General features: G+C 37.1%; 1 protein-coding gene across 1 annotated transcript in view; it reads left to right on the top strand.

The window, feature by feature from the left end:
- The window catches only part of LOC133529033 (uncharacterized), a 41,026-nt gene extending 18,862 nt beyond the window's left edge, over positions 1-22,164 (top strand). The window contains exon 2 of the mRNA XM_061866620.1: positions 19,931-22,164. Within this exon, the coding sequence (XP_061722604.1) occupies positions 19,931-20,908 (978 nt within the window). The 3' untranslated portion in view covers positions 20,909-22,164. The remainder of the gene's footprint in view (positions 1-19,930) is intronic.
- The last annotated feature ends 1,352 nt before the right edge of the window (positions 22,165-23,516 follow it).

Raw genomic sequence — 23,516 nt, 5'->3', positions numbered from 1 at the left:
CACAAGAAATGAAAAAGAATTACCTGATATTTGTTTTCCTATTTGACTTCGGGTCTACGTTATTTTTACCCTACAACCATTTCCAAAATCTGATTACTAATGTATAAATTTTACACCTATTCCTTTAATATCTTACGAATACTTAAAGTATAAGCTATTCTTTAGTCCTTGAACCTAGCGCAGGTATCAAACGAGCTAGCTAAGTATATTGGCTACAAACGACTCGGATAAAGATAAAAATAAACAAACAGGTCCAGTTGCAAAACGAAGCAAAGCGATTTTGTTTTGAACTCGGAAAGCATATCGGGAGTAGCGTAGGTAAACCAGTTCTTTGGCGAGTATGGTTCGACCACTGGATACTATCAGCGCCTCAATAACAACTTTATTTTAAGTATACCTATGCATTTTAGGTTAAGGCACTACTACCACGAACACTTTCTGTGTAACACTAATTTGTGTTTTTAAAATCTAGGTCTAAAATGATAGATCGACTGCCTTAATTTGCTCGATCGATCTGTTATTTAAGTACAAAGTTGGGTATAGTAAATTGGCAAATTGAACAGTCATTAATATCTAGAATTGTAAGATTATTTTTAGGATTAGTCAAAAATTTAGTGACGTCGGTGGTTTTCGTTTAGGTGGTTTTGTTTCAGAAAGTGGCGTTCTCAGAAAGTTATGCACTCAGAAAGTGACAAACTCAGAATGTGGAGTTCTTCAGAAAGCGACCTACTTCGCCTAAACTGTGGGTTTCATTCGAAGTCCAAATCCAAATATATTTTTAGTGCCGTTGATTCACCGACTGATATTAGACCTGAAGTTATCAAAGCCAACTGAGAACCAGGCTGTATTAAGACGAAAGTGGAGGACCCGCGCGAAATCGCCTTTTCATACAAACGTAGTCCTCATTTTCCTCTCTGGATATTAACATTATTAAAAATATTTTGATGCAATTTGTTGTATATCAACCATTTTATTATAATGGGAGTTAGAAGCATTTCAAATTTTGTATGAAATCTGTTTTTCGCTCCTATTTATTATAATAATACAAAAACCGAAAAAAGTCAAACGCAGGGGCATAGCTCTATGGTTAATATACATCAAATCATGTCAAAATATTCTCAGAAAATTATTGACGGAAATGGGGACTATGTTTGTATAAAGAATCATCCATCCTCTTGCCTCTTAATGCGGTGGCGCTATCTGTAGTTATTAGTAAGTATCTTTAAAAGCTGTCTTTGCCTAGTGTTACGCCGTTACGTTCACTTCGGAAGTACTAAATTAAGCGACAGGCCGAGGGCAGACATGTAGCACAAGTTCTTCGAAATTACGGACATAAACGGATAATTACAATGTAGATACTGTCATACAGAAATAACGGTACACAGCGGCAAGAAGTTGATAACTCGAGATATCAAATTGATGAAATTTGAACTTTAAATTAAATTTCATAAAGTTCAAATTGTACATTCTATTTGGCCTGTAGCAGCAGATTAGGCTCGGGTAGGCTAATTGCGCGCGTTTATGTCTTATCGCTGTGAATGTGTGGATACAATATTGCTCACATTTTTGATTAAGTATAACACTAGGAACAGATGCGGTTTTAGGCGTGGGCGACGTGGGCCCCTGCCTACGGCCTCGCGGTACAAGGGGCCTCGCGCCTCAAATAAGTATTAGGTACCTATATCTGGATAAGGTAAAAATGCCAGTGCCACCAGAGGGCCTCGCAAAATGTACCTTGCCCACATAAAATTTTGGTCTTGCCCCGCCACTGACTAGGAAGGAACTAATAATACATTAGGAAACAGTCATTATGCCTATCTACGTAATGTTGTCTTTACAAGTATTGTTTAATTTTACAGAGTCACATACACAAAATCAATCGATTAAATAATCTGTCTTACTATTACCTAATGGTTGTGCCATTACAAGTACTTAATAAACAATAAACACACAATTGACATCATTTTTCCGCTTGACAGAAGCTTAAATTGCAAAAAATTAAAGGGTTATCCAACCGTAACCGTGACCGAGACCAAACTACTTAAAATAAAACATAGGTTTTAGTAGACATTTTTTGTAATTTTTATTTATTTATAGAAAGTCTCTATGCCTAGATACAGTAAAAACACCTATTCACACCGTATCTCATTGTCAACCTAAATAAGTAGAACCCAGGCAACAACAACATATAGCAACATGTTAGTGTTTTGTACATAGATAAATTATTTAGGTAAGAAATTTCAATATCACTGGCCCCAACAGGCGTCTGATGGATGATTTGACTCACGTGATAAAATAACGGTACTTACCTCTTTATCACTGCGCAATCGAAAGTGACGGACACTGTTGTTTATCATTATCACGCTGTCGCGAAGACAACAACGACCATCATGTCCGTGCAGGACTCCATTCCATTTTGGAAGGCGTATGAAAAGTTTAAGGCAGTTTACTTGCTTAGCGGAGACTTAATAGATCTCTTATTTTTCTCTACCCCAATAGCTTTGTGCTCTCCGCAGAAACCCTCTATTAAACATACTTATTTGTACTATAGTAGGTGTAAATAGGGGGTGAGTATATCACAAGCTATGAAAACTCACTGTGTAGTGCAGAGGTTTATTTTAATATTAACGCCCTGGGCCAGTGGGCCTAGCCCGCTCTATATAATAAGCACAAATGCATTTTTCAAATCTTCTGGAAACGTGGGGCGTGCGCCGACCTTCACAGCCTGCCGCCCCGGGCCATGGCCCCCCTGGCCCTAGGGTAAATAGGCCCCTGATGTATTGAGATTCGATACAAATTCCTACATACTTATATTAAGCAAGATTATGCAATCGAATATATATTTGGGCTAATATTTAGAATACTACTTAGCTTAGGCGAAGTTAGGCGGTCGTCACATTAGATACGAATCCGCAGCAGAATAAATAATAGTACTACCGTACAGAAAGGAAACTTCCTACAAAGCCGAAGTTTGACAGCGATTCAGGGCTGAATCATGTTGTCCCTTTATAATATATGGAACTATCCCTTTCGGCTATTTAGGGTTGTCAAAATTCATGTAATTATCTTATCTGTGGCTGTACACGCAAAGGAACTTCAAGTTTTGCCAACCCTAATAATTGCTCGAAGCAATGCCGAGCAGAACGGAGCCGAGAAAGCTCGATCGCTCTAGTTTCCTCCCCTTGGCGGCGTGGAGTTCCGCATCCGTGTGGTCACCGCGTTATACCTACATCTTACACGGTTGCTGGGTTCAGGTTATAAACAAATTAATTTGCAACTGGGATTATTATACCTCTACATTGATGACGATAGCCTAAAACGTTGTAAATGAACAAGAAACCAATCAAATTGCAGTTAGTTGAAGCGGCACTGCGCATTTTCTGCAATCCCGTTCATAGTTAATTTAGTAACTGGCATTGAACTGAACGGTAAAATATCTGTTATAACCGTCGATAATCTGCACGATTAATGCTATGTATGGTTTAAATGCTGAAATGGTATGAAAATAAATTTAGGTACTACATAACTAACTTTCTGTTTCTGTGTTTCTCAACTTTTCCTTAGGTCGTTTAGAGCAAAATTTATCTCATTGTAGTTAAATTGATCATATGTGCTTAACAGTTTAAACAATACATTGAAACAATAAAAGTAGACATTGTACAACGATAATATAATAAAACACAAAATACACTTTTTTTCCGAGGAACGATACAACTCGGGGATGAAATGCTTTTAATTGGATTTCTAGAAAAATTAACGAAAATGGTCAGAGCGGTGACGAATTGTTGCAATTTTGTCTTATGTTCTTATAATAAGTAGAGTAAGTACGCCTTGTGCAAAAGCTTGAAGAAAATTAGGCTTGTGTGGTTTAATTTGATTTTTGTCTTGATAATCTCTATTTTGCTAGTAGGTATTTAAAGTCTTCAATCTCAGTATCTCAGGATTAAGAGTCTGAAAGAAACTTATGTTGACCAATTACCACGCATGCGCGAAGTCGTGCGCATCTCCATTTGGCAACTTATAATCGCACGCGCACGTAACTTCGACACTTCCAAACGCATTATCAAACTTACATAAAACGGAATTACGATAATTTGCCTTCTCTTTGCGATAATTATATTGTAAACCTAATATTATACAATACAAGTGATGTATTATTTCAAAATGGAAAGTAAAGGGCTTTGAACACGCGCCCGCGTTGGTGAAAGGTCAATGCTGTTATTAGCGAAAGTTGTGATATACGATAATAGTTACTTGCCACAGGGACAGAGTAAACGATATCAATTCGACACAAGACCCGACAGTTACTTTACATACGTACCTACACATTCACTGCTAGCGACTTGCTAATTCTCTGTTCGTAAGTGCTTTTCGCTATACTTATTTTTTTTTTATTTATTTAATCTTTATTGCACATAAGAAAACACACTGTACAATAGGCGAACTTAATGCCGTAAGGCATTCTCTACCAGTCAACCTGTAGGCAAAGCAGATAAGTTGTAGGCGGTGCAAAAACATAGGTATAGGTGATACAATTGATACATGTACGAACACAATACATTCATAAAAAAAATACACATACATAAACATACATATATATTAATAATATTGATACAAATACATATACTTACATATACATACATATATATATATATATATGAAATCATACTTATAGGTAGGGAGGGGTTTTTCCGTGTTATCCGCTACGCTCGTAAACTACAACGGCCACGAGTCCGAATAGAGAACCCGCCTAGCGGGACGCTGGCAGTGAATGTGGTAAGGATGACTTTACTTTTTAGTAATTGTTTATATTTTATGTAAAAAATTGAAACGTTTTTGTATGACTGTAGCTATTGAACGACAGTTATAATACTATTTGAATCAATTAACCCTTCAAAGCGCAAAAAAATTGTCAAGCCACCTTAACGCTCTATTGTCTTTACTTACATTAGTTAACGTTCTTATGTATCATTATCATTCTTTATTTTTATTAAAATTAATTACGTAAATAAGAGCTAAATAGACACTTTATGCACAGTCAGCAATACTATTCGCATAGCACCTTTGCACAGCACATTCGGATACAGCCTCTCCAGCACGCCGCACACGCCAGCTAAGCTACTGGTCGCCGTCATCGCGGCCCCTAAACCTGGCCCTGCTCAAACGGTATCACCAGGCTGGGGGTCGTGGGGTTGGGTAACGATCGGTAGCGAAGAGCTGGCCAACACCAGCCATATCGTCCACAAAATAACGAGGATTGACCTCCCCACATCGGTGGGGAGCGGAGCGACCCGCCACAGCTGAAAGGCGAAAGCGGCCTCTCATTGTACCTCCCTTTTTTACCTTTGCACTTTTTTGCAGCTGACTGTACATGTTATTATTACAACATACTTTCTACGGCAAGCTCTTAAGTAGGTTTAACCCTGATCTTACCTACATTTACTAATCAATCTATTAGGAACTAACAACTAGTCCGTCCACTGTCAATTCATTGTGGAAAGCGCAAGTGTTCCCCACACTAACCGGTCCTGAGGTCCTGACACTTAAATTAACGTCCCTTTTAAACTACAAACCTCAATTACCCAATATGCTCTAAAAAGATAAGCTTCATGCTTAATGAGGTCGGTTAAAAAGTAAATAAACAATAAATGACTAAATACAGGTCTTCTTTAGACGTCCCTAAATGGGCATCTTATCTAAATGATGCTTGGTTAAGCAACTTACGATACAATAGGTGAATGTTGACATAGTCGCATAGACTTACAAAACCTATAGCCGTGGAGTGAAAGTAGTCTGAATTAGTATGAATGACTTATGCAAATATATAGTTGCAAATCCAGTTTCTCGCCCGCAGAAGGTATACTTATTTGTAAAAATATTTATGTCAGTGTCAGTAGCTATGGTCTATAACTATAAGTTCCAGACGTAACACGACAATGGAAACTTAGACAGATTTAAACAATTATTGCGAAATTCGTTGCAATTTATGTATGAAAAACTGGATAAAAACGAAATACTATATACATCCAAATTATATAGTAATCACCTCACTGAGGAAGTAGTAGTAGTTTTTCCTTACAGACGAATACAAAGCCTTCAGTTAAAATACCACGTACGGCAATATTTATTATTCCGCTCCAACGATATAAATCTGTTGATATTTACAATTTAATCTTGTTACTGTCACAGTTTTTCTAGGAAAGTGAAATGTGTCAAAAATATAATCAATCTTACACTCGGCCATCATGATAATGTGTGATATTGATATGACCAGACCTCGGACAGAGTGAGCCATTTTTACGTCATTAATGTCAAGTGTAGATGTTAATATAGATATGCCTCAAGATGAAATATTAAAAAGAATTCATGAATAATAATTAAACAAAAATGACAGTGCATTATGTACAAAACGAGTAAGTATTATTTATTTATTCAAATTTTTCTTTGTTATTGGTTATTGTAATAAAGAACTATAATTTTTTCTAGATTTTCAATTTTCAACGCACTTCTTCTTGAGTTTAATATCCACTTATAGATGGAAAAAGACCTTTCTACTTCCACTGAAGTGAGCGGAGTGAAGTTGTACATTAAAATACCGTCCACATCTGTTCCTTCCGAAATTTTTTCAGCATAGTCCCTAAACAGATCTAAGTCTGGGTTTCTAGCTATGACGTCTTCTAATTTCTGACTGACAGAAGCAGACGAAGACCAGCTTATAAAATAATATGCTTATCATTTAAAGAGGCTTGCTATACAATTAATTTGTTTTGCTAGTTATGTAAAGATCTAAATAGAATAATTTAATTCGTTATTCAATTACATCACATCTGCCATTGAATGACTACGTAGGTATGTCCATATTATGCAAACTCTTAAAACAGCTCACCCTGTCCGAGGTCTGGGATATACACTCGCTTCTCAAATCTTACTTCAAATTCAAATATAGTTGCACTATGTCGGCGCGCAGTCAGCAGTCAGTAGATAACGAAACCATATATATTAACAACATATATTATGTTCAAGGAGAAACGATAATTAGCTTCTTCACTCCGCCTACATAAATCTTTCTGTCAGTCAACACTAAGGCGGTCTCGTCTCGACATTGGATGTGGATCCGCACGTCGCTTCGGTATGCGTGTAGGACATCGCTATATACAGTTAGAATTTTTTAAGGCATCCGAATGTTACTTAACAAGGAGCCTAGATAAGATGACAGTCGTACAGATTGACAAACGCCAGTCGAAAAGTAAAAATGTATGGGGATAACGGTGCAACGAAAGTCACGTGATTATTTCCATACATTATTTCAGTTTCGATTGGCGTTCTCTATCAACGATGTCACTTGGTTAGAGCCCGACCAGCGAGTTGTGTCACAAAAAAACTCGAGAATTTTAGTACAAACCCCACCTGGCAATAAAATTACAAAGAAATTAAATGACCGCTTAAAACTGACAGCTTATTTGATAGGAAAATAAAATTGTCATTTTTTTAAATTTAAAGAATTTTAAAAAATTGCTTGGGACACGTCTCGCTGGACAGACTTTAGGTCCCAAGGTTTCCCACCATTTGGAAACTTTAAAGAAATCTAACTAAACGTGCATAGCGCTATTTCGCTCACACACCGGAGCGGCACGCGGATACACGTTAGTGTCATATTTAACCCATCGCTTACATACGAACGTTCATATATATTCCCATTTGCCAGAGAGAGCTAGTTAAAGGCAATTTTCGTTATCGTTAGTAATGGTAACATTTGCATCACAAGCACTAGCCATGAATAAAACGCTCGTCGGTTTCACAACCTCTGTACTGAGGCCCAGTTCAGAACGCTAATGGCAGCGCGTGACATGGCTATTATATTGCTAGGAAAATTGGTGATGTACTCCCTGTAAAACTTTGCAATCTATAGCAGTCCGAAATGACCATGTTATACATTGAAGCTGGATATTAAGAGCAGATACAAGACTGCCAAGATGTTGCAAGGGATAATATGAGTACATTGCCATAGTACATGCAAATGATGCCCCGCGAAGTGCAGGTGAAGAAGTGGCCCCGGGAAGGAGATGTGGGTGCAACCGGTATGGGAGAGAGGGATGTATTTATGAACGAATTCCTGTATGAATACCATGGTTAAGCTGAAAAGCAATGCCCATCCCATATTATGAGACCAGAAAATGTTATATTAAATGTCTTGAATAGGTACGCCAAATGATAAGCGTTGGAGATAGGACTTTGTATGACAAAGTTGGGTCATCATGATAGGAGATGGTTATCCGCCCTAACCGAGAGAAAACACTGAACTCAAACGGTTTATGCTATTTACGCCGTAGCTAGCGCCGAGTTTGATAATCTGTCTCATGTTTGATAAGCTGTGTAATAAAAAATCAGATTTTGTTCGTGCGAAAAAAGAACAGAAAATATGGATTAAACAACACATTTTTTGACTAAGGTTATCTATAATATCCTTGGTCACAGCAACATAAAATATATATTCGCAGTTTCGCACAGTAAGATATGATATGAGTTATGACACATATGACAGATAATCCGGAAACCCAATTTAGAACTCTGCCCTTTGTCATACCATTTCTACACGTACTTTTCTACGGTACAAACCCATAGCTTATACTTTTACAGGACCATAACATTCATGGACACCGGTATGGTTCAGTGAACCTCGCCCAACCAGTTCACTGATGCAATTCATTGCTTGTGACTTATAAGTGCACAGAGCAACTTTCAGGGCTACTTTTCAATATAGACAGCCTTCTTCTAATACTAATTACAACCGTTAAGTGCTTAGGTTTTTTGTTAGTTGCATAAACATTGCATGTTTGTTGGATGGCAAGGCAGATACTGATTAATATTCGTGAAAACACACATAATGTATTCGTGAATACTAAATTACTGTTACAATACAAGAACTCTCGTTATGGCTTTAATTTTTCAGGGTTTTTATTTTATGTTACTTACGTTAGACAAGGTAAAAGAAAGGTGAATAGGGAGCGTGCATGAACTGTAGGAGGCAGCACAGGAGCCGTCAGATTTTTGGCGCGAGGCGTAAATCTGATGTTTATTGTTCCGATGTAGCCTACAAGATGGCAGAACCTACTATGCACAAGAAAACACGTGACGTGTAAATGTACATGTTTATGGTTCCGATTCAGACCACAAGATGGCCGACCCTCCAACGCGCACGGTCCCTATCCTGAAAGATGACATGACCCGGGAGCATGTTTACGTCTTGAATTGATTGTACTAGCAAAGTTTAAATTGAAACTTTATCTGCACTATGCAAGGTGCTCAAAAATATAAAAGCATATGCTCTTACGTCTTATGTCAGTCGAATACAGATATTTTAAAGGACTGCCATCCACAAACTAAACTTTATTTATTTATTTTTATTTTTTTTCAAATATTACACGGCATTACAGCATATGCCAATTTATATCATATTTTAGCATATTCAATTATTTAGTCATTATCATCATAGTTTTAGCTATTAATCTTTTATACAGGGCGTTTATTTAGTCACCTGCAATAATTTACTGGGTGATTATTAATACGAATATATAGGCAATACTGAGCCACTTTTACTATAGGACCAACCCCGAAATCGCGATTTTTTTTTGTGTTCAAATAGTAATTAAGTATATAAAGCATGAAATATCGTTCTCGGAAAAAAAAACTAAAATATGATTAAAAAATCGGTCATAATCTAAGGATTATGATGTTTGTGTGTTTGTGTGTATGATAAGTCATACACAGACAAGATATTTTGCCTTCACTGCGGCTGCTGCAATTAGCGTGACGTAATTAAGCTCACTTTGCATGGGGTCTTCCGACCCCATACCGCAGTCAACGTAATACATTACAAGTATTACAACTAATAACCGTTAACAGTAATAACACTGTCCGAAAGTTCCGCTCAACATATGGCAAAGTTTTCACTTTCTTTCGTATGCCACTCACGAAAGTCGCGAGGGGAATGCTAATCATTCACAAGATCGGCTGCGGACCGGTTCAAAAGGTGTTTTCAAAACATCTTTGTCTAAGTATCGAACAATGGTGAGGCTGCGTGTCAAATCGAAATGGTATGCAGTTCTACGCTATACTCTGTATCTTTAGGTATTTAAATAAAAGTAAACAAACAATTTGTACATTTTCGGGTAGTTATGACATTTATTAGTTAACCAACCAAATACAAAACCGCCTGGATCTGTCGCTGAACGGCCTGACTTTAACCTACATTGTTTGATCATTTAATGTTTTCATCTACCCTCAACTGGCTTAAGGAGCCATTTGAGGGTAGATTTTGTTTACTTTTATTTAAATACCTAAAGATACAGAGTATAGTTATAACATACAAACACTGAGTGATTATTTTTACTATGGGGCCAACCCCGGAGTCCCCGGAAACGCGAAAATAACTCTGCTGTATCATTCATTTTAGCTGATGTGTTTCTTTTTTTCACATAGATTTTTTTTTTAGTATGACTTACATATATACGCCTCAGCAGTGTATGATCACACATAACAAAATCAGCCCTGTACATATATAATAATGAATTATATTGATTTACCTGCGGATCAATATTTAAGAGCATTGACTACCCAGCCGGTAAAGCGTGCGATGTTTGAAATAGAATTTGACGCTTTACCAGTCTTTTTTCGGTGGAAAAAAACAACGTTAGGAAACCGGACTAATCCCAATGACTTAGTTTACCCTCTCGGTTAGAGTCTCTGTGTATTGGCATACTTGGGTTGAGGTTGCCGAGCGGACCTCAGGGCTCAGTGTCTTCCTAATTGAGCCGTGGCAAAGAGCAAGATAACGCAACGCTATTATTTATAAGTATATGTATACCTTTGTATCGTAATTTTTAACAAATGTTGACAGTGTATGATTAGTACCAATAAATAAATCTATCTATCTAAACAACTGCACCAAGATCATTGTCTAGGTGTAGGTATCGTAATAAATTAAATATCATTGATTTTCAGGCAACTACTCGTAAAGCTTATAGATAAAAATATTTATAAAACATTTTTCTGTTGCGCCACCTGTACCGGGATTCGGCAGATTCCCACAACGGCCGAAATATCACACCCTTCGGCCAGAAGTCCGCGCACGCGATGGTGTCCAGCAGTGGCCGCGGGACGCGCACCACAAACGAGCTGAAGTGCACGTAACGGCGCAATCGCAACGGGAATACTTTCAGCTCGTAACGGATCTTCTTGCGGACATATTCAACCACATCTTCTACCGTGGCGGAAACATACCGGTGCGATACATATAGCGCCGTATTCGGTGTATTGGAATGTAATCCACACTATAGTTCCTCTAGTCAAATGAAATATTTATTTGAAGCGTAACAGAAAAAAAACAATTATAACAAGTAACAAACACATTACTTCTCATAGATACATGTTGTGTCTATTTCTTTAAATAAGTAAATTGAGTTGTTAACTCATAAAAGCCGATGATCGGTAATGTAATGGAATACCTTGGCTTTCCTAAAGCGTGAAGTTGTGGTTTACCGCCAAAGCGATAACTCACCGGAAGCGGATGTGAAAAATCCTACTCGAAACTTACTTTACTGATCATAAACAAATTATAGTAACCGGTTTAACGTTAACCTCGTTCGCACCTATATTTTTCAAATTTGTCACTTTTTTCTACTGATAAAGCCAGCTTACTAGAGTAAGATCAAGCTAAGTTGGCAGTGATTTTGATACATATTCATTATGACGTTTAAATAACACTTGCACTGTCTGGGCTATCAAAATCCTTGCCTACTTAGCTATACCATTATACAACATGCCATTAAAATAACCATCAAGTCAACGCTCTATTATGCACAGCATAAATATAACAAAATTAATTTACATCAAAGCACAGATTTAATTTACTGTCGCAATCTATTTATCTGCATGCATGCCTGTCACGTTTCGAACTGACCCGCGTTGCCAAACAAACGCCAATTGTTTTTGATGTGGCAACATTGGTCATGGCGGGAAAATGCAAAATCAAAATGGCCGATGGCAGCCCTAACCTCTAATAAGCATATAAACTAATCGAAATTCGTCCTTAACTACTAAGTAATAACAACGACACCGTCGGCATTTTTATTATTGTGATGTTTAAATTTCTATAGAGCCAATCTATATGGTGGATGCGGCGGTCTACAAAAGGTGCGATGCAACGTGCATTTCAATTATATATTTGTTTGTAACCTCGTTAGGTTTCATAAAGTAGGTTTATGTAACGCATTGTTACGTATATACTTGGGAATATGATTTACAAATGCATTGAATTTTAAATAGGTAATAGTTTCAAGGCTGAGTTTGTTGGCAAACCAACTGCATTTTTAAAATATCATTCCCAGATCATTACATTTATATGCTTAATCGCGGTTATCATGTTAAAATATATCATACGCCCGTTCTTTACCTGTAAGAACCTATGTCGAAATTAATCGAAATTATATTTTCGTGGGACATATTCTAAAATCTTTAGATACCACGGTTACACTCACTTGAATTTTCGTCGCTATTGGCGACATGTTTAAGTACCAATGTATACTTACTATATTTTTGAGTCAAAACACTTTCTATGTGTTGGGATAATGTGGTTATAGGTATTATTAATTAATAAGTCCGTCTATTAAATTAACTACGCCAACTTGACAGCGATAAAGTGGCAACGTAACTATGACATTTTTATATGTCATAATATACGGTAGCCACGACAGATATCTGCATCTCAGTCTCACTACTACATATTGCTCCGTCCCCTGTAGTCAGTTACTGAATTAATTAAGGGATGTGTGAAGCGTTTTAAATGGACTCTATCTATAATTCGATATAATTATACAACGATTACACTGAAACAGATGGGCTGCATCCCAGCTACCACTAGCCACTTGTATGAGAACTATACGTCTACCACACAGCTGACACACCACTTGCAGCCAACGTTGTAAATTGATGTAATAAAAAAAATAAGTGCCTAATAATACAGTTTCTATGTTAGAATATAAATTACCCTCTGTCACTTCATTGGCTTTTGCATTTATTATAGACGATTTATGGTGTCACGCCGGAGAGACATCATTTTTGGTGGCTGAATAGACTGATGCGAGACTGACATGGTCTGCCACAGACCTGACAAGAGAATTTTACGGGAAACGGTACTGAGACGCCTTGTCTTCCTTTTTGTCTCTTGTCAGCGAGCGTAGCGAACCAGGTCTCATCACACCTTGCCACTTGCGACCCTCCACAATGCGTTTGCGCCACTCCGTCCGCTGTTCTGCGCCCGTCTTCCAGTCTCAGTAGTCGATACGGAAAGCAATAATGTCCCTCTTTGCGCAATATTTAAATCGCCCCCCAACGCCGTACTTAATTTTCCAATATTCGCACATTGGAGAAACTTGTTGAAACGCCTTTAATTACACTTATAGTCAAAAAATTGCTTAAATACAAGTGCTTACCGCATTAGAAACGTTAGTAAAAAGTATAGATTCGTCTAAACAATAGTGATCTCGGCAGTATTCTCACGATGTGTTAAAAAGGCCTTGGCGAGACCCCATAAGTGGTACACACGTAAGACATTATTATTGGTTCGTGATAGGGAGGGAGGATAGATTTATTGCTTAAGCTAAGCTGTAAATGAGGTCAACTACCTACCTACTTATAATAAATATCGTTGACTGGTAGAGAATGCCTTCTGGCATTAAGTCCGCCATTTACTCTTCATGTATTGTGCAATAAAGTTTAAATAAATAAATAAAATAAATAAAAATTAAAAATATCATAATAGGGTTGATTTAACGATAGTAACAAATCGTCATTACTTTATATAAAGAGTAGCTAATACTTAATTTAATTAACATGTCCATTCCCAATCGCGGGTAAAGCGGGCAAACGTATGTACAAAATATTATTTGATATTTACCAGTCGCTTTTCAGTAAGGGAAAACATAAGGCCTAGCTTACCCTCTGAGTTGGAAGGTCAGATGGCAGTCGCTTTCGAAAAACTAGAGCCTACGCCAATTCTAGAGATTAGTTGCCAAGCGGACAGCAGGCTCCCATGAGCCGTGGCAAAAAGGCTGGGACAACGCGAGGAAGAAGTACATTCCTCTATATTGGAACAAAAACTGATTAGATTACAAAGATTCTATTTTCTAGTTTCTAGCGAGATTTCAACCTCTTTATGTTAACACCAATTTCACCAACTAATCAGGGTTTGATAATAGTATTTTATACATTCGTGACATAATGAAACGAAGTGCGGCCTATTAAGCCACATGCTCGTTGATGTCTTTTGTTCTATTGTTTTGTTTTGTCTTATGAAAACGACTTCATGTGACGTGATTGATAAAATTAATTCTACTAGACTTAGACCAAGCTAAGTTGGCAGCGAATTTGATAGCCAACATAGCTTGGTCTAACACTAGTCTAGTTAATCTACAATTAACTACACAGTTGTATAATGAAGTCATTATAACTTAGGTTAATTTTTATTTGATTATAAGAGTCTACGAATTTAAACATTACGATACAAGTGCGAAAAATAGGAAATTCGCAACGCAGGTGGATAAATTAAAGCACGACTGAAAGGAATTGCTTATTCGCATGTATCGTGCAACATTTTACAGTGCATATGTTTCTTTAAATTTTCGACATAGTTACGTAATGTGCTAATTATCGCACTAGTGCGGTAAAGTAGGACCATATGTACAGTAAAAAATGTAAATATGACGAATAGAAAAATTACTGACTTATCTACTGACTCTTCAAATTAAACGATTAAATAAAGTATCAGATACCATAATCGTCATTATCGATACCTTCGCAGTTTGGTTCGCATCAATGACTTACCAGATCGGTTAACAAAAAACCTCGTCATTTCACTTTCTCACTGATGAGAATAGGTCATTGCATCATCGAACTGAACCTTTGTGAGAATGATCTGTCGGAAAAAACATTTTAGGCCGCTTATCTAGGCAATGTTATAATTTTTTTATTAATTGTGATCCAGTTCACACGTCATTTTTTATAAAACTTTAAACTTACTTAACTTGTTTAAATAAGATGAAATGAGATTGATACTCGATTTCCACAGGCTTTTCCCTCAAAGCTCAGTGTCCTAGATATGTATTTATCAAAGCAATAAAAAACAAATTAGTGGTACCTCGATTTAGTTGTGCTACATAACACACATCATGGCTTAGTTGCCAGACTTATGTGGCAGTTAGCGGCTTACATTGGTCGTAGAAATAAAACCATTCATAAAACCGTTGACAATCTGTGATAGAATGATTCTTAAGTAAGGAGGAATGAACTGTCACCTGCGGTATTTCCAGACCGATACGACCTTCAAACCTTGAAGAAAAGAGCGTACAGGCAACACACGGACAAGTCTTACAACCACTCTGGTGTTGCGTCTATGGGCGGCGGTAATCGTTTACCACTAGGCGATTTTGTCTGCTCGTTTGCCTTGTACATCATTAAAAAAAACTTTAAATAATTTGGTCAAGTTTGCAGAGAACCGTTGGCTGACGAGGGCAGTGTATTTTATGACCGATCTCTGTGTAGATTCGAGGGGGTCTGCGTCCAGCTGTCTTTTGACTAATATGCTGATGATAAGATAATAAGCAGCTTTCAACAAAACCGCTTGGTGTGATGGTGGCATACGTGATGACCATACTTGAAAAAAACCGTGGTTTAGTCACATCAGCAACATTGGCAATTCTCTTGAATGTTGTTGGTCATCCTATAATAGGGATGATGAATTGATGACAATAGTGAATTTTATAACAAAATCTAGTAAAATAGGTAGCAAATGAGCAATTTATCGCAATAATGTGGTTATTGAACTAATATATACGGAAATTATAAAAATAAATAGGACCTGAAAGTTTCAAAATTAAAGGTTTTTATTTTTATTTCCAAAAAAGGAATAAAGTAAGGGTACCATTCGATTTTTTACATTTTATCCAAAAAAATATTTTATAGCAAATATATACATAAACGCAATATTTCACCTACAAAATATAATATTACAAAATTAAAACTAAAATTAAACCTAGAAATAAAATAAAATCATCTACTATAAAATATACTTACCTACAAAAAAAAAAGGAACCAATTATAAAGAGAATACCCCTTCTAACAGGTCTGTTTGCGGCATGGACCCCATGATACTGGCGGCATTACCTCTAACCTACAAAATCGCAATTTTAATGTTTTTCATACTTCTAGATAGATGGGCTCTGGCTATGGGACCGTGACGTCACGTTTGCTTATCGTTTTGTTAGGAGCGTTTCGCGAGTGAAGTACGACTGTCGGACTTTGACTATCATTTCTGACTTTTGTATTGCTTTAATGCAATGGGTCCCATATAGATATTTGATTTTTAAAACGAACCTGAACGATTGATACCATTAATAAAAAAATTGACATCTAGCCTATTACTTACCAAAGTTCATTAAAACGCAAAACGCGTCGCATGTCCTTTCCTACTTTTCCCAGTAACATTATTCCGTGGTGTTAGTATTCCGCAAATACCGTAAAACGCGAAATCTCATTACCATTTGACTACACACCTACTCCCATTACCATCTACACTTCTATCCCGTCACGAAGTGCTTGTTCTATTGTATTGCCATTACCTATCACGGGCTTCAGAGCTAGTAAACATGATACGATATTCGAAATTTCGTTATCTGCCTCTCTATCGCTCGAATAAGCATAAGCAAGAGATTTTTACGTGGAAGTTGTTCCGGATTTTGGACCCGAGATTGTACTGTATTGTTTTATTTCTTAGTTTAATAAAGTTTATATGAAATGTGATAAAACAGGTCCCTGCAAACTGTGTACGCGTAAACCCGGCAGCTATGTCCGCAATCTAGTTATGTCCGAGATAGCACAGCGAGAAATTCCATCTTGCACTAGAACAGCCTATGGAGGAAAGTCATAAGAAAAAACCAAAACAATAAGAACACAGTTCTACTTTTACTTACTTACTTACTCCGTTGGCTCAGCGACCCAAAACGAGACTTGGCCTCCGACACAAGACAACGACAAGTTCTACTTTTGGGTACCGAAACCGCTGGGTCACTAAAATTTTGAACTAGAATTGATATCTGCTCTTGTGTTGTAATTCAGTCTAAGGCCGTGAATAGTTGATGTAGGTATACTTATCTACCTAGAAAGCCGGCAACTTGCTTTTTTAAACCACTTAAAAAAAGGAGAGGTTCTGAATTCGTGTGAACATTTTAAGTATATCATTGCATTACAAAACCATGAACCGAAAATGGCACAAAAATGCATCTCGAGATCCCTACAAATACTGGTTCGTTTATGACAAGTCGGTAAGCGATGTTCTTGCTTCCGCGAGTGCTCTCAATGTCACGACCACGACCATGTTATGTGGGCAGAACGCATGGAGATGACTGAGCATTTTGCAAAACGTAACATCATGCCGGGTGTCAGTGACCTGAGATACTCATTATCATTACAATTGCATTGTTGCTAAGCATTGTGTGAAGTTATTACTTGACTTGTACATTAACTACTTTACTACATTGTAACGACCCATAAGATTTTATGATTAAAGTATCGTACCTAGTATGTATTAACTATTTTAATTGAATGAAACCCATGATATTTTATGTGCTCCTAAGTTTTAATCAGTGTCTGTCCTATAGAAGGGATTTAGGATTACGACATTAAAAGGCTTTTAGATGGGTAATTATATGAAGCAATTAACACTTAATATTAATTAAGCACCGTTATCAGTCTTTATACAATTTAAATCGTAGGTGTATTCATCTACTATAATAATAAAAAACAAACATTTCGTAAACTCCCAAATGATGCCGTAAACAAAAAACTTCCTCAGTAGCGTAATTTGGACTTTACCCACGCTTCAAACAATAAAATAATTGAAACTTTATGAATAAATGTATACCTATCGAAGTTTTGTTTTGGAGTCTCTAATAATACACCTAGATACACTCCCACAGCGCGTGAAGAGAGGCCATTATAAGCTGAGAAAGCGGTCGAAGGAATTGGTGCATATTATCAATTGGTCACTGACGTAATGTTGTGTAAGAAGATTATCCTATGGATGTTTAATTGGATCAGGCGTGGAAAATCGGACCATAATCGATAATCAGTCGTGGAAATCAAAGACTAATATTGCATCAAGAAAAGGTTTGAGGTGAGGGTTATTGAGGCCAAGACTGACTAAAAAAGCGGCCAAGTGCGAGTCGGACTCGCGCATGAAGGGTTCCGTACCATTTAAGACGTATTAAAAAAAAATCTACTTGCTAGATCTTGTTCAACATTTTACCACTTTGGACACACATTTTACCACTTTGGAACTGTCTCTCGCGCAAACTATTCAGTTTAGAAAAAAATGATGTTAGGAACCTAAATATCATTTTTGAAGACCTATCCATAGATACCCCACACGTATGGGTTTGATGAAAAAATTTTTTTTTTTAATTTATTGACGTATTAAAAAAAAAACTATTCACTAGATCTCGTTCAAACCAATTTTCGGTGGAAGTTTGCATGGTAATGTATATCATATATTTTTTTTAGATTTTTCATTCTGTTATTTTAGAAGTTACAGGGGGGGGGGACACACATTTTTTCACTTTGGAAGTGTCTCTCGCGCAAACTATTCAGTTTAGAAAAAAATGATATTAGAAACCTAAATATCATTTTTGAAGACCTATCCATAGATACCCCACACGTATGGGTTTGATGAAAAAAATATTTTTTTTAAATTTTTATGACGTATTAAAAAAAAACTACTTACTAGATCTCGTTCGAACCAATTTTCGGTGGAAGTTTGCATGGCAATGTATATCATATATTTTTTTTAGATTTTTCATTCTGTTATTTTAGAAGTTACAGGGGGGGGGACACACATTTTTTCACTTTGGAAGTGTCTCTCGCGCAAACTATTCAGTTTAGAAAAAAATGATATTAGAAACCTAAATATCATTTTTGAAGACCTATCCATAGATACCCCACACGTATGGGTTTGATGAAAAAATTTTTTTTTTTTTAATTTTTATGACGTATTAAAAAAAAACTACTTACTAGATCTCGTTCGAACCAATTTTCGGTGGAAGTTTGCATGGCAATGTATATCATATATTTTTTTTAGATTTTTCATTCTGTTATTTTAGAAGTTACGGGGGGGGGGGGGGACACACTTTTTACCACTTTGGAAGTGTCTCTCGCGCAAACTTTTCAGTTTAGAAAAAAATGATATTAGAAACCTCAATATCATTTTTAAAGACCTATCCATAGATACCCCACACGTATGAGTTTGATGAAAAAAGATTTTTTGAGTTTCAGTTCTAAGTATGGGGAACCCCCAAAATTTATTGTTTTTTTTCTATTTTTGTGTGAACATCATAATGCGGTTCATAGAATACATCTACTTACCAAGTTTGAACAGTATAGCTTTTATAGTTTCGGAAAAAAGTGGCTGTGACAGAATCGGACAGACAGACGGACATGACGAATCTATAAGGGTTCCGTTTTTTGCCATTTGGCTACGGAACCCTAAAAAGTAACAATAACCTACCTAAGTTAAAATACCTAAATGAAAAGAAATAGAAATCCATTATTTATCATTACTTTAACTATCAGTTAATTGTCATTAAAGGAAGGATTCGAAAAAGTTCGTTTACCTTAATCGACATTTCAAAAGAGTATAAAAGAGTATCCAGGTCACTATTCAGACTACATATTTAAGGCGATGCCGCCTACACATACACCGTTAAGTTTACTGTAGTTTTCTTATTTATAGAAGTAGCTAGACGTCTAATCTAAACATTGATACCATAAATATTCATAAATAATTTATATAGAGGTGTATTCATAGTCTTTTTTATCTTTCCAGATAATATGGTGCGTGGTGGGATTGCTAGCCGTGCTCTGCTCTCCAGCCAGCGGACACGGTCGCCTCACTGAGCCCCCCTCCCGCGCCTCTGCGTGGCGGTTCGGCTTTGACACCCCCCACAACTACAACGACCACGAGCTGTACTGCGGCGGCTTCACCAGGCAGTGGAAGAAGAACGAGGGGAAGTGCGGCGTCTGCGGGGACGCCTGGGACTCCCCCGTGCCCCGCGCCCACGAGCTCGGCGGACGCTTCGGAAAAGGTGTCATAGTACGACGATACGCCCCTCAAGACCCTATCACAATCAAAGTCGAACTAACAGCAAATCATAACGGCTTCTTCGAATTCAGAGTCTGCGAGGAACCCAAAGCCACCACCCAGGAATGCTTAGACAAAAATGTTCTAAAAATCGATGGGAGAGACGGCACCAAATACTACCCGCGCGACGGAAATAAAGTTTACGAGATGAAATACCGCTTGCCAGAGGGCCTGGAATGTGCGCACTGCGTGTTGCAATGGCGGTATATAGCCGGAAATAACTGGGGTACCTGTGAGAACGGGACCGGGGCAGTGGGCTGCGGGCCGCAAGAGGAATTCAGAGCTTGCGCGGACATTGCTATTGGAGATCGCTTCGCCACTACTACAAGAAGGCCGAGGCCGAGCTACGTGCCTCCTGGCAGAAGGCCAACCGTGCCCGAGCCCGAAGAAAACACGTCCAGCAATGCGTGGTACGGCGTCGTTGTGGCTGTGGTCGCGCTGCTCGTCGCTGTGTCCGTCCTCGCCGGTTTCTACCTGTACTACTACAGAGGAGGCATGAGAATCAAAAGCCTCCTGAAGAAAACCCCTCCCCCCGCGCCTGTCCCGCCACCACGACACAAGCGATCCTCCCTTTCAAGAGAACATCCACCAGAACTGACCTCACCTAAAGTAGCCACGATCTCCGACTCCGGTTTCGAGACAGTAGATCTCAGAGCAAAGTAGACTTAAAATGATTACCTAACACTGCCTTTAATAGTGATATTTTTAGTGTGCGTGACTGTGTGAATAAGACTATGGTTCAAAGAGAATCTGTGAAGAAATGAGATTTTGATACAATTCTGATCACTATCGTGGTTTCCATGTTTACGTGGAAATCTGATGATTTTTACCGGTCTTATTAAAACTTGATCATAAATACGCCAATACGCCATACGCTAATAAGTAGGTACCATATGTATTTCCGTTGCGTACAGTTATTCTCAATTTAGAAATTAACAAATCATTAACAAATGTATGGGTAATAAAAAAAATAACTAGGTAAGTCACAAAAAATTAGGGAGTACTCTCGGTACTGGTTTTCTATACAAATGCAGTTCCGGAACCGAGACATCTAAATAATGTTTTCACAATAAATACGTAGAAATTGATGGAGTCGTAGTAAATTTTGTCGTATTTCTGGTCAAGTTATGCCGGTAATAGTAGCGTTCAGTTTTGGACTGACGCCATGGCAAAGGCTTATAAATTCACTTGATACCACAGTAATGTGCCAAAAAAGTTTTCACAAACTGCAAAGATCCCATGAATAGTTCCCGGTATTTTTCTGCACGTTTATTGACAAATCTTCTTACTGTTATTTTCGATTTCTATGCCACTTGAAATAGACGCGACGTAAATGTTAAATGAAACAGTCGTCAACAGTAAAGAACATTGAGTAATAATCACTAACCTGAACGGGAACTTTCTAGTGTAAACTTGCATTAGAATTTTCTCATGAAAGTTTACAGAGTTTTGGAAATTTTCAAAATGTGCTGCAACTTACACATCGATAAATACGACACATATATGCAAGTTTAGCTAGTCGTTATGAGAAATATGTTGATAGGTCTTTTTTGCAAACAATTACTAATTTGCACCTTACGTATATAAATGATCCAAACAACGTTTCGCTGGTCTGTTGTTATATTTGTAACGTAAACACATTCTCGTCCTTATGTTTTAAGAATTAGAGTCTACATTTAATAATCGATAAGTTAATAAGAATGCAATGACTATACAAAATGTCCAAGCGAGTATGTAGTTTAATATAAAAACGGTGCCACACAATACCAGCTGACCTTATATAGATCAAGTGTTTTTAAGGTCTGCGCCATGGAGGCTAAAGTACTTGATGTTATGTTAAGTAAGTAGTTTTAATTAGCTGACCTAATGAAATTTTTGTAAATTATATTTATGTTGTTAAATTAAATGATTTAGATATACATGTTGTATTTTAATTATCTACCTAAATCTGATCTACTCGGGAAATCATGTTTGGAAAATTGTAGAGAAGTTTAAATTCCTGACAATTTATACCCACCAAAAACATTTTCATGTAAAATGATGCCAAGTATAGACCATATGGCGCACTGTCCAATGATTTATAACTCAAGATAGATTATAGGCGTTACAAAATTAAATCCCTTTCCTTGTGACAAATTGTACAAGTTGCCTTTAGTCGCACCTGGGCAAGTGAGAGATGTGGACGTGCTAACGAGCTCCCGCTCACCAAAAGAGAAAGAGACCTTATGTTTAACAATGAGTATGACAATGATGTATGGAATGCGAAAATTAATAAAAAATAACAGATTTCTTCGTACGTATAGTAATAAGGAAGTATTTTTTGTGCTAGGTACTGGTATAATCTATATCATTGGCACTGTCAAATAGTTATATGATCTCATGTAAAGCCAAGCTTCTAACTCTACACGTCTTAACTTCACAATACCTATTGACATTATATCCCGAGAATTTTGTTTAACAGGTACCTATAATCCAAACCCAACAGGCGGGTCAATGTACGAAAATCTATATGAAAAGAGTTCCAAGAGTCTCCGCTTTAATCATAATAGCTTAATATTTTTAAAACCCCGACAATATTTGTAATTTGGTAATAGCACACACGTAGTGATTATATGCTCTTTGATAGCACAGAGTAATAGGGAATAATACGCAGAACTGCGTAGGTCGCGCCACTAGCACAAACCAACGTAGAACGTAGTGATTATATGCTCTTTGGCACAAACTAACACTAAAAGTAAGCAAACCACCTTAAGAGGCTGTCAACACCCAATGTCCTTGAAATTGATGTTACTTAAACAGTTTTTTAAGAAAGACTATTTGTTTTAGTCAAGTAAGAAAAATATATGTTCATATTAATTGTATTTCAAAGACCGTGGTTGTACTCGATACATGATTGAACGAAATCGGCTAGATAGAAAAGAATTGCAAAGATTGGTCTTAAAATCACAATTAAACGGTTTTATGTCTTTATTGTTTTGACTTATGGGTCTGCAATTAAAATCACAATTTCAAAACATTTATATCTAAACCGCTGTTGAGTAAAATATTACACTAATAATCCACTTTTTTTTTATCTAAATATTTTTCTTATTATTCCCTTGCCCAGGCCCAGTAACATGCGACAGTGATATCTCATTTACTCCGATACAAATAGACAGTGTGCGCGCTTTAGGTATTGACAGCCTCTTAATGCATCAATGACATATTTATTCATAACAAATAATCTGTGAAAACTTAATAGTATAAGTTATTGCGGTTTGTGCTAGTGCTG

This window comes from Cydia pomonella, chromosome 20 (genome assembly GCF_033807575.1).
Source record: "Cydia pomonella isolate Wapato2018A chromosome 20, ilCydPomo1, whole genome shotgun sequence".
In the NCBI taxonomy this organism is placed as follows: domain Eukaryota; kingdom Metazoa; phylum Arthropoda; class Insecta; order Lepidoptera; family Tortricidae; genus Cydia; species Cydia pomonella.
This window is presented reverse-complemented; position numbering and strand designations above follow the sequence as displayed.